We start from the raw sequence: 14301 nt of genomic DNA, 5'->3' as shown, positions 1-14301 counted from the left end.
GTAAGGCAGACCCTGGCCGGGGCCCCTCCGACTTGCCCGACAGCACGGGGCACCTTCGCTCGGGGGCAGGGCACTGCCGGCCCGCGCCCTCCGCCTGTAAGCGCCCGTGTGGAAAGCAGCAGAGGCCGGAGAGGAGAAACCCGCGCGTGTGTGCGTATGACTGAACTTTCCTCCGCCTCCTCCTCCTCCTCCCTGTTGTCAGCAGAGAGTTGTTTGCTTCCGCGGAGAGAGAGAAGGGAATGAAAGGGGAAGACAGTGCGTGAGCCGGGGACGGGGTGAGCTGTGCGCCCTGCGGGGCGGCGGGGGGGCTCTCCGGCCGCGGGCCGGCGTAAGGGGCTCCCCGCCTCCGCCCGCCTCCTGCCCGTGCTCCGGGGCGGGCACCCGGGGACAGCCTTGTCGCCCTGGCCACCACGTTTCTCGCCCTGGGGCTTTTCGGGACGAGGTTTTCTCCTGCCGAACCTGGCCACGGGCAGGGGAAGCGACGGACGCACGGTCCTGCCGCCGATCCCGCACAGCCGCGGCACAGAGCCCACGCGTGGCCCACCGTGTCCGAGCCTGTGTCCGACCGCGGGGTCTGGGTGGCCCTGCCGGGGCGGGGCGGGGGTCTCACACCTCTGTCCCCTTCCTCCCCGCTCCACAGGCAGAGCGATGCTGAAGCCCGGCGACCCCGGCGGATCCGCGTTCCTGAAGGTGGATCCCGCCTATCTGCAGCACTGGCAGCAGCTTTTCCCGCAGAGCAGCCAGCTCAAAAGCAGCGGGCCCCTCGCCCAGCTCCAGCCGCCCGAGAGAGCCGAGCCCTCGGCTGACAGCCTCCGCCAGCGCCCGACCTCCCTCTCCTCCGCCTCCTCCTCCTCTTCCTCGTCCACTCCGTCTTCCTCCTCCACCTCCTCGTGCGTGGCTGCTGCGGCCGCTTCCCTGGCTGGCCTGACCTCCCTGCCTATGACCCAGCTCCCTGTCTTCGGCCCGCTGCAGAGCTCGGAGCTCCCGGCCGGGGGAGCGCCCGCTCCCCTGCAGGGCAAGGATTTGTGCGGGGCCGGCAGCGGCGGCGGCAAATGCGGCGACCGTGGTGCCGCTCGGTACCGATGCACGGCCGAGGAGCTGGACTACTACCTGTACGGGCAGCAGCGCATGGAGATCATCCCCCTGAACCAGCACACCAGCGACCCCAACAACCGTACGTATCGTGCCTCTTCTCGCAATCTTCCACCCCTCACCCTCCGCTTCTCCCCACACGGGGCCAGCCCGGGGACGCTCCAGGCTGGGGACCGCAGTTGGTGCCTGCCGCTCTACCTCCACGAAGAGCATCCTCAATCTTGCCCTTCCCTCCCTTTAGTTTTTGCGTTTTTACCAGTGGTTTCAGGGGACGGGCGGCAACCCTTCAGTAGCAGTTTTTCTCATCTGAAAACCAGGTCCTTCCCTGGAAGGCACGCTTCACCGGAAAGGCTGTGGTGGGGGTAGATTTCTTTCAGAGTGTTGCTTAGAAGAAAGGATTCAGCAATGGTTCAGGGCAACTAGCTACAAAGCTGGTCTTTTCTCGTCTTGTGTGTCCCATTCCATTCCTGCCTGGAAAGTCCAGGCTTCGATGAATACCCAGAAATCAATTACTCCTCCGAGCTGGGAAGGGGAAAAGTTGCAGTTTTCATCAGATGGTCTAGGGCAAAGTTTTCCTCTTCCTTATCTCGGAGTATCGTTTCCTTTCAGACCTCGTTAACACCTAGCTGGTTTTAGTTTTCACCCCTACGGAAAAGCAGGACATGGTAATTTAGAGAGAAAAGCTGATTTTCTAGACGAAAAGTCTGCTTGAGTGTCAGAATTAATTTAGGACTTGGTGGTTAGAAAGAGTTTAATACTGCTGTTGCCAATTACACAGTTGGGAGGGGTTTTTTGGGGGGGAAGGAGGGGGCGCCCCTATTATTAAACATCTGTATGAATGAGAGGTTTGTAATTTCAGCAGCTGGTTCTGTCTGTCCTTTTTTCCTGTATCTATCAATACGACCCCACCGAGGAAATTCACGGGGTGAAAAGAACTATATGAACTCCTATTAGTTTATCAGTTTTATAACTAACATTCAGAGCACACGGATCTGTCCCTGTTAAAACACATGGCTTCAGCGCGTGCACTTTTTTTTTAAATTATTATTGTTTCAAACACTCTCTTTTATCCTAAGTTTTTAAAAAACTCTTTATTTTTGTTGTTCTTCTCAACCACCACTCCCCAAATGTCTATTTAAGGAAGGCTGTTGAACAGACAAACGATACCCCAAACCAGCAATCCATAAACACACGCCCAAGAAAAACGCGGGTTCGTTTAATTTAATTTCAGATGTGGAGCTTGTTTTGAAAGTTTCCATGACACTCTGTGGTGTATTAATTAAACTGCGTGGATGCTAGCATAGTCTTAAGCGCTGTGCATATGTGCGAGAGGAAAGTTGAGTCGGAGTTTGGTGGAGATTTTCCCGCCTTCTTAACATTGCATATCTTTCTATACTGGACGTCGACTTAATTTTGAGAGACTTCCTCATGCTTAGTTTTACCCTGTAGTGAAACCTGTTCAAGTATTTTGTATTCTTGGGTGAAGAAAACGTGACGTTATAAATTACATGCAGAAAATGGAATCCGAAATGCACTTCTAATCCACAACCGAACCGTTCAGACAATACATGTTTTGCTGCTCGGGGCCGCTCTGTAAATCTAAAGGGTAAAGGTTTTAAAAGGAGAAAGGAATATTAAAAAGCGGTTTAGGGGGGAAACATTTTTAAGGAGTGAGTGGAATAATAGCACCCCGCAGAGTCGCAGGCGAAGCCTGAATAATTTCTTCCCGACTGCGGTATTAAAGGTGGATTCGGGAAAACAAACGCGTCGATTGAGGGAAGGACGCTTGTGAATCGCGTCCGGCTGTGACAGGGCAGCCGTCGCCGTCGGAAGGACGGGCAGGGGACAGCCAGCGCCGTCTCGCCCTTTTTTTTTTTTTTTTTCTTCAGTTAGACCTAAACATTCATATGATTTACTTGTTTACAGGGCGGCTTTCGCTCCAGCGGTTATTAGGTGCCTCTGAGCGAAACTTTCAACGCGAGTGTTTCAGTCTTCTGGGACCAAGCGCAGTTGCTTTGGGCAACTCATGCTTAAAAAAAAAAAAAAAAAAGAAAAAAAGTAAACTGTAAGTGAAGAAAGAGTTCGGCAACTACAGCCTGTGCCGTGCCACGCACTCCGAGCACTCTCACGACCAAGGGAACAAGCTGCAGGGCACGGGCCTGGCTGCCCCTGCGCGGCTCCTCGAGCGCCGCCGGGGTCACGCTGGGGGTCCGTGGGCAGACTGGATTTCCAGCTGCCTTGACTCGCAACCTCACTCCCCGTTCCGCATCACTCCCACCCTCTGTCCGTTTGAGGGGAAGAAGGTGGGGGGCTGCGGATGAGATGAGGAGCCGTCTACTTTAGTTTGAGTTGTACTCACTTGCTGCTCTTCCATCGCCGGACAGCCCCACCGAGACCTCGAGACGGGCGGGCTCTCTCCAGCCTGCCACAGACACCCACCCGCCGGGATCAATCCCCTCCCCGGAGCGGGGGCGTCCGCCGCCTCTTCTGCCCGGCCCAGCAGGCCTCCGCCTGCTTCTCGGGCTCTAATCTTAGCCGTACCTCCTTCACCAACCGAGGGAGTGCCTCGTCTCTCCTACTTTCCCAAATATTACGCCTCTCTCCACCTCGAGCATCCCCTCTTCTCCGCGTGTCGCCCCTCCGCGGCAGGTCCGACCCTCTCGGGAAAGGGACCGGCGAACTTCGGGTGTGCCCCGGCCCCTGTGCTGGGTCGCGGTGGGGCAGGGGCGGCGGCCGGGCTCGCCGGGGTAGCCCGAGCGGCGGCCGAGGCACTCCCGGCCGCCCGGCACCCCGCCCGGCCCCGCTCCCCAGCGCCCGGCGCCGGGCGGCCGCCGCGGGAAGATGGATGGGCGGCGGTTTCCCCACAGACACACGCCTTGATCGTCAAATATCAATGAGTATGGCACGGTCTTGGGCGAGGGAGGGGGGCGAGGGCCGCCTAGGAGCTGTGGGTTAAGCGTCTGTATGTAATTGTTTTAAATTGAAAGGGGGTTGGCTAGGCAAAAATAATAATTAAAAAAGCAATCAAGAAACAAAACCCTAATTAGGGCCCTGTAGTCTTTACTCCCAGGGAAGTAAAGGGGATTATGTTAAAGCCCTGATAATGTGGCAGGCGGCTAGGGACCGCTTGCTTCCCAGCCTTGAATCTGGAAGGATGAGGGTGTTTCTGGGCGCTGGGGGAGGGGCGCTCGAGCGGCCAGGAGGAGATCTCCTAGGGTGAGTCCGGGGGCTGCGGGGCCGGCTTGTTCCCGTGGAGGCTTGCCCCTAGCTTCTGGGGAGACGCTTCCGCACTGAGAACTCTGAGACTCCTCCACCTTCGCGAGAAAGCACCAACCTGCCACTGTAATAAATACGCTGTGTAAAACTGAAGTGTCAGGCGACCAAGTAATTTGCACGCCTTTTCCCATTCAATTTATGGGGAGACAGTGTATATATAACATGCTGTGAAGTGGATCGGTGTGGAAAATATTTGGACTTTTTTTTTTCTCTAGACTGCTGGTAACCTGTATGATTTAGCTATTTTACATCATTAGTTACCCAGCACCCTTAAACATAGCAGATAGCCATACATTAGATTGAGGTTAGAGAAGGTGGTGACTGTTTATTTAGGGTGATAAAATGGTCCATCAGCAGTAATCTCCATCGATATGTGCCACCAGGAGATGAAGGATGAGGGGACAAGCCACAATTAATTGCCCTATAGTTTTGTAGGAGAGAGTGGAGCCGGTGCGGACTGAACTTCGATCTCCTCTCCTAGAGACAATTCATCATCTCTACATTGTATATGGGGGTCTCTCAGGGGCAGAGGGTGGCAAGGTTTATCTACACACAATATTCTCCTACCCTTCTCATACCTGACACGGAAATTTAATTCATTCATATCTACGGTAGGAGGAAGGGAAAACCAAACCCACCTCTCAAGCTGCCCCCCACTCGCCTCTTAAGAATAACCTGAAAGCCTCTCCGCAGGCGAGGCGGGTCCCCTGACCCACTCCAGGGCACCCAGGCGGGCCCTCGAACATCTTCCACGGAGGAGCTGGCGCGGGATGTGCCTGACCCCCGACCGGGAGGCTCCGACCCCGCGGCAGCTCTCGCGCTGGTGCGGAAACAGCGCCCGTGCGGCCGGCGGGGCTCCGCTGGCATCCCCTGCGCCCCGCGGGGAACGGCGAGGGAGAGCGAGGGCGAAACAGCCCGGCCAGAGAGGAGGTCGGGTGTCCGGAACCCGGTGACGGCCGTGGGTCAGCGGGCTGAGCTTGGTTCCGCTCTCTGCAACGAGTATTTAGAATAAATAACTAAATAACTAAATAAATACAGGGCACCCGTCGGGAAAGTGCGTCTGTGTTTCGTCCCCACAAAGGTCTGCCTCCAGTCAGGCAGTCTGCAAGAAGCTGCCAATAATTCGGCAAAAGGAATACCAGCTCATCGATGAGGAAACTGAAGTATAAGGGAGACCGTGCTTCTCTGGAAAGCTCCAGTCCTCAGGAAACGAAAGAGTACTGCCTCTTCCAGCCCTCCCTCCTGCTTAGCTGGGTACCCGGGCCCAGACAGGGATGCAGGGCCAGCCGTAGTGATTTATACTTGCAAGTGAGTAATACCATGTGAAATGATGGCCACTTACACTGGATACCTGCATGCTTGAGGTGAATTATGAAGCAGAGGGTCAGAGGCCACTCTTCTTTAATACCAGCAAACTGCAGGTATCCAGTCTAACTGCACCTTTGAAGCATATTATTGCTAAGGAAAAAATATATTTCTTTCATTTATTGTTACAGCTGGTGTGCTGGTAAAAACACCGTGCTAAACCGTAGTTTTAACTGACAAAAGCATTTTCCTTTCAGATTTGCTTTAAAGCATACAGTAGTAGTGTTATTTATGTTGGTGAGTGTTTAAAATTACATTTTGGGGGCAATGATATGTCCTTTTGCTTACGTTTAGTACTTTTAAGTGTACTCACATGGAGTTATGGTACTGGCATTACACTATGTTCATTTTGCTGGAGGCACAAAAACAGTAACATATTGCAGTCCTTCCATAAGAACCTTGCCAAACAGCTCCACTAGGAAATCCTTTAATTTTCTTTTCCTTGCATCTTCCTTTCCCTAATCCTCCTTATCTTCAGAATAAGAAGGTATAAAGTAAGAAACTGATCTCCTTCCAAGGTGTTTGGCTGTATCTGGGCCTGCAGTGGAGTATTCCCAATGACTTTGCCTTCTAGATCTCTGGATTTTATCAGGACATACTCTGCCCTGGCTGCAGTCCTCCTTTTTTTTTCCATTTTCAGCAAGTCCTCCAATTTTCTCTCATTTCTTGCTTCTTCTTTACTTGACTTGTTACTTGACTGATGCTGTTACAGACAGTGGAAGTATCCATTTCAGCTGTCCTTGGAGAAGGCCTGTACTCACACACAGCTCCTCTTGGAGGCCAAACTGGAGGAAGGGCACAGTGCATCTCTCCTTGTTGCTCTGTGTGGTCATCCTCTGGAAGTTTCACACTTGTACAAGCATCACTTTCACGTGAACTCCCCACACCAGCATGGGTCATAATGGCCACCATCCAGTTTGGAGACTCCAGTGATTTCACTGGACAACACTCCCTCTCAAGCCCCCGCTTCTTTTCCATGTCTTATTAGGCACGTTGGTGCAGTGTGTCACATTGTACTCTGCAGTACACATGAAGATTATGCTGTTGATCCTGCTGTGAGGCGGGATAGTGTGCAAGTCTTGCAGTTCTTGATTTTTTTCCCAATCTCATATGAAGGAAATCTTTCCATTGTCCTCTGAGGCAAAGGAATCCACTGCTTAAAGTGATGGTCCTTAAATGGATGCTTCCACGTATTACATGAAAGTTAGTCACAGAAGAGCAAAAGATGTTCAGTAGATTTTTACTCCAGCCATGGTAAAATATACCTAGGATGGCTTCCACTCCTTATAACATTTATGAGAATTTTTTAAGATTTTATTTGTACAATTATATAACAACTAAAGTTAAAGGTATAAAGCATGAAACTAAGAAGAATTTCAGTACTGCTTAATATTAAAGACAGATTCCTCCCTTCTCATCAACAAGCCATTAGCCAACACAGTTTCAGAAGATGTTCCATTTTCCAAATTTTCAGCTTTGGCAGGACGAAGGGAAGGGAACACAGCAGGGGATCAGATACTGTGACTGCCAAGCATTAAGACATTACCACTGTTTTTGGACAGTGGAAAATAAATATCACCATGTGTGACTTTCTGTAAGAGTAAATGACAGTGACACAGGGTTTGTTTATACTCCTTGTCAATTTCTTCGTTTCTTTTTCTTGGAAATGTAGAAATAAAATGTTTAACCCACACTCATGCACACATATTGTCAGGATGAAGTTAAGAAATTCTTGTTCTAGGCATGAACTCAGATTTTTGTGCATGAAAAGTTATATATGTCCGGTGGCAGGATGCTGGAACTTGTCACTGAAATTGTCTGACTGGAGTAATGAAGAGACTTTAGCATGTTTAATGTAAATTTCTCCAGAGATACAGTTCCTCTAAGAAAGCCATTGTAATCAGCTAGTTGTGAGGAGAGTTGCACATCTAGAAAACCCTAAAACAGTGCAAACAGGTACAATTCAAGGGTCTACTCTGGGTGCTAATTGACGTCATGGTTAGACATCATTTCTTTAAGCCCTCTATTTTCCTATAAGAGGTTTTCTTTCTAACTTGCATGGGTAGATGCCAGATTTTATAGAATCATAGAACAATTTGTGTTGGAAAGTATCTGTGAAGTCATCAAGTCCAACTGTAGATCATAGAGTTCAGCCATAATCTGTTTAGAGTGTATCACTTGCCAAATTGTTTTGGATTGTGGGTTTGTTTTTTTGTTTTTTGGGGTTTTTTCTTCCCTTTTCCTGTTTGAGATCCGTTCCTATGTGACCTCCAGTGCCAAACCGCAGTGCTGCCCCTAACATCTTTGGGCATGCCAAAACCACAGGATTTCTTGACTGGTTTTGAAGAGGAAAGGGAAGAAAAGATGCTGTGGTAATACCTCACTTTCCAAATTAGCTGTGGAAATAATAACAAAAAATCTCCAAGAAATCCTCCCCCTGCCCCCACCCCCCAGCATATACTTGAGGCCTTTTATTCATCATGCCTCAGAACAGTTGTAGGAATATCTGTTGCATGATAATCTTCTCTTGGGACTCGCCAGGAATGTCTTCCCCGGAGTCCTGCAAGTCCCATCCTCCATCCACCTCTAACTGATGCGGTTGAGGAGCAAACCCGCTCTGCAGTTGCGGTTTAGCCCGACAGAAGTCGTTTTGCGGCTGGGATTATGATGTCGTTAGGGCAAGGCGAGATTGCATCCTCCCGCCAAGATCGTGCTCCTGCCGACGTAAGCGCGGTCCCCACTAGGTGGCTTTGTCCTGCCGTGCCGGCCGGCGCTCCTCTCCCTCCCGCCTCCTGCCCGGACCTGTCAGGGATGGATGGCTTGGAGCCAGTTTCGTGCGCAGCCCTTCTGCAGGGGCACCCGCCAGAGTAATGCACAACTCAGGCTTGTCTTCTTGCTTTCTGCTAAGATCTGTCACCGATGCTGCGGGCAGAGAACTGGGGCAGACGAGCACCGGGTGGAGACATGCGTTTTCTGCAAGACACGGAGGTGCAATGATTTTGAGGGAAATTGGCTTCCGCATGTAACTTACTAGTATTTCCATGTTGCTGAATGCACCACTTTTTAATGGTAAAATTTGAAAGAGGTTGACAGGAAATAATGTTTATGTAGGGCGTCTAAAACTGGAGAATACACACAGAAGCCATAATTTGAAGATGCATCTTTTATTATCCTTTAGCAGCTATTGCTGAAATGGGGGGAGGGTTTTCCTTTGAAGGATCTGTAGGAAAGAGGCCTACTTAATACACAGTACATCCACTTTGGAAAGAAGAGCATCTGAGTCAGGCCCCCTGAGAATTGAAACTGTGGTTACAGGCAATCTAGCAAGTCTGAATCTGTGGCGTAGACCAAGAAACTCCTACTTCTGTAGTGAATGCTGTGCTCTGTTTCTGTAAGGAGTGGTAAATCAAATTATTAGGGGAAAGACGTAGGATTTGCTACAAGAGTACTATGCCATAATTATTGGTTTTTTCTTTGTATTTCTGGAATAAATTTATATGAAAACCTTTATTGTGCTACAAAAATGAAATGTGAAGAAGATGGTAACTTCTTTCAAGAGATTCATTGTTATGTTAACTCAGCATATCTTCAGAGAAATTAATTTCTTGAACAGGAAACATTTTCCTGGAAGATGTACATTCGTGGTGTGTGGAATAGCATGCAATGGAAACATTTCACCAAAATTTTCTTTGGTCAGAAAAGAAAAGTCATGGTAGGATCTTCCCAAAATAGAGACACATCATCTGTTATTAATGACAGTTAGGGAAATCAACATTTTTAAAAACTGATCTTTTTCACAGGAATTGCTCACAAACCCATACATGCTCTTTTGTTTTTTTGCCTAGCTAGAGTTACATGTAATAGGCAAAGAGCATGAGTTCTCATTCAATTAAAAAAAAAATCAAATATGTGCTAGGAACCAGTAATATCTGCTACATAATTTCAGTTTTAAGATTAGATTTGTCTTCAGGAAAGTAAATGTGCATGCAGGCTCCAATTTGTCATTCATGAGGTTCTGGTTTATTTATTTTATTTTCCAAACCGACAGGCATGCACACACATGTTAATGTAAAAAGCAGAGTGAATGTTCATTGAAAATAAGGATTAAATTAAATCTTGTTCCAATTAAGCCCTTGGGCTGAGCTGTGGTAAGGCAATTGAGAGGGACTTGTAAGGCGCTATGACTATGTTTTAAAATGTCTTACTGAAACACACTGGGATGGTTTAACTAGGCTATTTATATTAGTCAAAAAATTCATCTTAAAAAATATTGTTAAAGTAAATGAGTCTTGGCAGGTTTGTGAATACACCAGGCTTGCAAATTGTCTGCAGGATTTTTGCTCAGCCTTTGGAATTTCTTGTTTAGGGCTTTGGTAAGATTTGAGAAACCAGCCTGAGCAACACACAAAGGGCACGGTGTGCAGGAGTGCTGGACTGCCATGAAATGACAGGAAAAGCGTAGGAATCTGTGTGATGTGGCCTGTGGCAGTGGTGATGGTGGTGGCCAGCAGCACCGTACTGATAGTGTTTTTCCCTCTTTGTCCCTCAGGGTGTGACATGTGTGCTGATAACCGCAACGGCGAGTGCCCCATGCATGGGCCCCTGCACTCCCTGCGCCGGCTGGTGGGCACCAGCAGCGCGGCCGCGGCGGCCCCTCCGCCCGAGATCCCGGAGTGGCTCCGGGACCTGCCCCGGGAAGTGTGTCTGTGCACCAGCACAGTGCCTGGCCTGGCCTATGGCATTTGCGCGGCACAACGGATCCAGCAGGGCACCTGGATTGGGCCCTTCCAAGGAATTTTGCTCTTGCCAGAGAAGGTTCAAGCAGGCGCCATCAGGAACACTCAGCATCTCTGGGAAGTAAGTTATCATCTTTTCTTCTGTGTCAAATTTGATCATTTTGAAGTAAATGTGTAGTTGTACACAGTACTAGTACCATAACTAGCCATGAAAATAAGCAAACAAACCCAGAATTCAAATAAACTGAGCTAGCAGGTTTGAAAAGGTAGCCAGTTCAAGCAAAAGACTTGTTGCACCAAAAGTAGCCAGGAGACCAGTGGACACCACAGAGCTCCAGTTTGTTTGCAGAAGAAGAGCTGACTTTTGCAGGTGCTGTAATGTGGGGTAGAGAGACTTGACTAGAGAAGGCTGAAGCTTTTACAACACCCGGTACTTTCTACGTTTTGACCTGAGTTACAAGGGCTGATGGGGCTCTCAGGTCACAGCACTTGCAGTATCACTTTAGAGTAGCACATGTGGGTTGAGATGGAGTGCTGCACCATCGCTGCGGCCCCAGCCAGTCCAAAAAAGCTGCTGAAATGACCACGGGACCCTACTCTGCAGCCTGGCTCTTTGCGCAGTGAAGGAGTTAGTGCTTATTCAGTTTAGTTCAGCTCTGGTCCTGCACCAGCTGTGCATTCCCCTAACAATGTTTACAGTACTTTTATGTGAAAGCCACGTTCAGACACCTCAAGATTTTTTTTTTTTTCATTATTTGTCACTGTCTTAGAGAGGGTAACAGTGATATCTCTAAGGGAAAACCTATAATCCCTGTGTGTCGGAAACATCTTACTCTCTTCCTAGTATTTTGCCATTCATTTCTTCTTTGGTTTGTACTGGAAGGAGTAATTTTTCAGTTCTGTGTCATCCTCTGTAGCTGCAATCCCTGCTTGACTCGAGACTAAGTGCTACAGGCAGTCAGTAGAAATATGCCCATAGATCTGAGGGTGGTATTTGCTCATCCAGATCAAATCCAAGTCTTCAGAATATAAGGAATCCATGAAGATGCAAATAGTGTTTCTGCTGTCTTCAGTGTGTGTACAGTGAAAGTGAATGGATCTTTGAAAGATATTTGGGGGTGTGGAAGAGTCGGAGCTCCTGTGCTTTTCCTACATGCAAACAAATAATAAATAACACATCAGGGTCTTTGTCTCAAGGTACTTATGCAAAAAAGTAATTGTGGCAAGAAGGAGATTTTCACATTAAAAAGATCAGTCTCAAAACACACCTGAATGTGATCAGTAGGACTGGATAAATTGCAATGATTGGGAGTTTTGCTGCTGCCTCCAGTGGAGATGGAATTTTTCTTACGTAGCAGATATTGATAATTTGGATTTAAATCTGTTCCTACCAAAGCCCAGTGATTGTAATGAGAGTATTTTGGGATATGTTACTAATCAAACATTTTTTATGTGACACTTCATAATGATGTTGAAAGCTCTAATTGTTAAGAAGGGTAGTATGGTCTAGACTATTTTAATTAACAGAATATATAATTGTAAAATGAGATTGCCAGATCCACAAATTACATAAAATACTGAAATTTAGATAAAACAAATAGAGTCAGATATTTTTTCCATAAATATTTACATTATCAATTAAATTTTTTAAAAATTATGAATTAGTTTTATGCTAGTTGTAAATCTCGGCAATATCTTTTTAAGTACGCAAGAATTTTTGGTCATACTTCAGGTTAACTTAAAACAATTTGAAGCAATGAAAGAAGCTAGGGCTTTTAAAAAAAAAAAAAATTAAAAGCAAAAAGCAGAAAGATATTAAGGAAAAAAAAAACAACCCAGTACTATATTTTGTGCCAGATTCAGTCCATCAGTGGTTGTCAGCTGAGTTTTTGTGTGGGATTACTCTTGTGCTCTTAACACACAACACAGATTTTCTGTTGTCTAGCAAAATGAGTGATATTTTAATTGAATTGTCTTAAAAATAGGAATTAAATTTAATTTAATATTAATGTGTTGCTGGGCAGCTCATGGTCTTGAATTATTTCTGTTAATGACAAAAACTGTTATCAAAGAGACACATACTCCGAGCTCCAGCTAAAATTTTGCTGTTTCTCATTTGCTTTGTCATTCAATTTGGCATACTTTATTTATCAGAAAACCAATGTTTAATAAAGAAAAATATAGTAAAAGAAAGTAATCAGGAAGTGTGTGTGATGTTACAAAACTTGGTCTATGAAAATAAATAAAAGCAAATGAAAGTGTATATCTGAATAGTTTGTATTCATTTAGTCTACATGATATAGGAGTGTGGATTAAATCACTGTAAACGATAAAGAAATGCCTCATCACAGTCCCTTTATGAAGTTGTAACTTCAGTCAATTCTCTTCCGCCAATATTTTCCAGACAGCTGCAAATGCAAGTCTGTCTAAAAATCAGCTGTTCAGCATTAGGTCTTGATGGACCTTATGGAGAGAACTTCACTCTTTTAGCATCGTAAATAGCATTTTAATATTTTACTCTCAACACTGTAAAGTTGATAAATATTTTTTTTAGTTTACAGTTCTTTGTTTTCAGTGTACACCAGACAAATAGAAGGGCTATTGCAAATGCTTTTAAGCATAGTTATTGTTTTGGTGACTCTTTTTTTTTTTATGTACTCTTTGTTGTGGGAAACATCAGAAGCACTGCATTTGATGTATGGTTCAATGCTATGGAAATATGCTTCAGTCTGTCTGCACAAGTGTTCCCACCATGCACTCGATGTTTGCTTTGTATGTAATCCACACAGCATAATGTACAACGACTCAGAGTAAATTACATACCATTCCATTACCTCACAACAGGCCTTGACACCTATGGGTGTTCATGGGAAATTATAGAGTTCTCTCACAATCAGCCAAGATAATTTTTTATAACTTACAGAAAGATCAGTCTTTCAGAAAGCCAAAAATATTAGTCATTTTCAGTTGTAGTGCTTTTTTTCTTCCCCTTTGGCCCACTTCTATAACTAGAGTTTGCTTGTATTTTATAAAAATACAATAAACTCTGATTTGTTTAAAACAAAAACAGGACTGGGTGTATTAAGTAAACACTCTCTTCGGTCATACAGGCATTTATTCCAGCAGTGCTTGATAATATTTCTGATCCCTTTTTTTATTTTGAAGTAGAGAGAATAATCCTTTTGTTATTGCAAAGAAAACAGAGACTTTCTAAGCAATTAGGTCTTACTGATGAGAATGAGATAATTTTCCGCTAATGTGTTTTCTAATAAAGAAGTGGAAAGGCACACTTGATTCCAACATATGTGAAAACATTATCTCAATTATTAATGTGTCCTTACTCCCTGGAGATAAATTAATCTAGTTGCACATGGTTTCCCCTTTCTGTTTAACATCAAAATTTAATAAGAGTAGACTTAAGGAATGTATATGATACACACTTAATTTCTATTAGAATAAAACACAGAAGTTTAAAAGGCATATTCATTTTAGTAGTCAAAGTTTTTCAGGCTCCAAACTTTAAACTGTGAATTCTGGAAACAGCTGATTTGTAAATGATCTTTTCCCTGCAAATGCAGCTTAGATGAAAAAACTTCTACTGACAGACATATCAAAGGATACAGTCTTATAGTTTCCTGTTCTTCATGTGCCTGATAAAGAGTTTGCTGTCTCTTTTTTTTTTCCTCCATGAGAGGCCAAATAGTTATTTTCTTTTCTTGCAATAGCCGAAGAATGTCTAATATATTATTTCACTTCATTTCAACTTTACTCAATTGAAATTTAGTATTTTTGGAAGTAATGCTTCATCATACGCAACTTTTTTTTTCAGGGA

General features: G+C 45.9%; 1 protein-coding gene across 1 annotated transcript in view; it reads left to right on the top strand.

Moving 5' to 3' along the window:
* Positions 1-648: 648 nt before the first annotated feature.
* PRDM6 (PR/SET domain 6) overlaps positions 649-14301 on the top strand; it is a gene marked incomplete at both ends in the record, with an annotated part of 72581 nt that continues 58928 nt past the window's right edge. The window contains 2 exons of the mRNA XM_082300880.1: positions 649-1174; positions 10283-10590. Coding sequence (XP_082157006.1) covers positions 649-1174; positions 10283-10590 — 834 coding nt within the window. The remainder of the gene's footprint in view (positions 1175-10282; positions 10591-14301) is intronic.

The sequence above is a fragment of the Coloeus monedula genome (assembly GCF_965178545.1).
Source record: "Coloeus monedula genome assembly, chromosome: Z".
Taxonomy (NCBI): Eukaryota; Metazoa; Chordata; class Aves; order Passeriformes; family Corvidae; genus Coloeus; species Coloeus monedula.
Note: the sequence above shows the minus strand (reverse complement) of the source record. Positions and strands in the feature narration are given on the sequence as shown.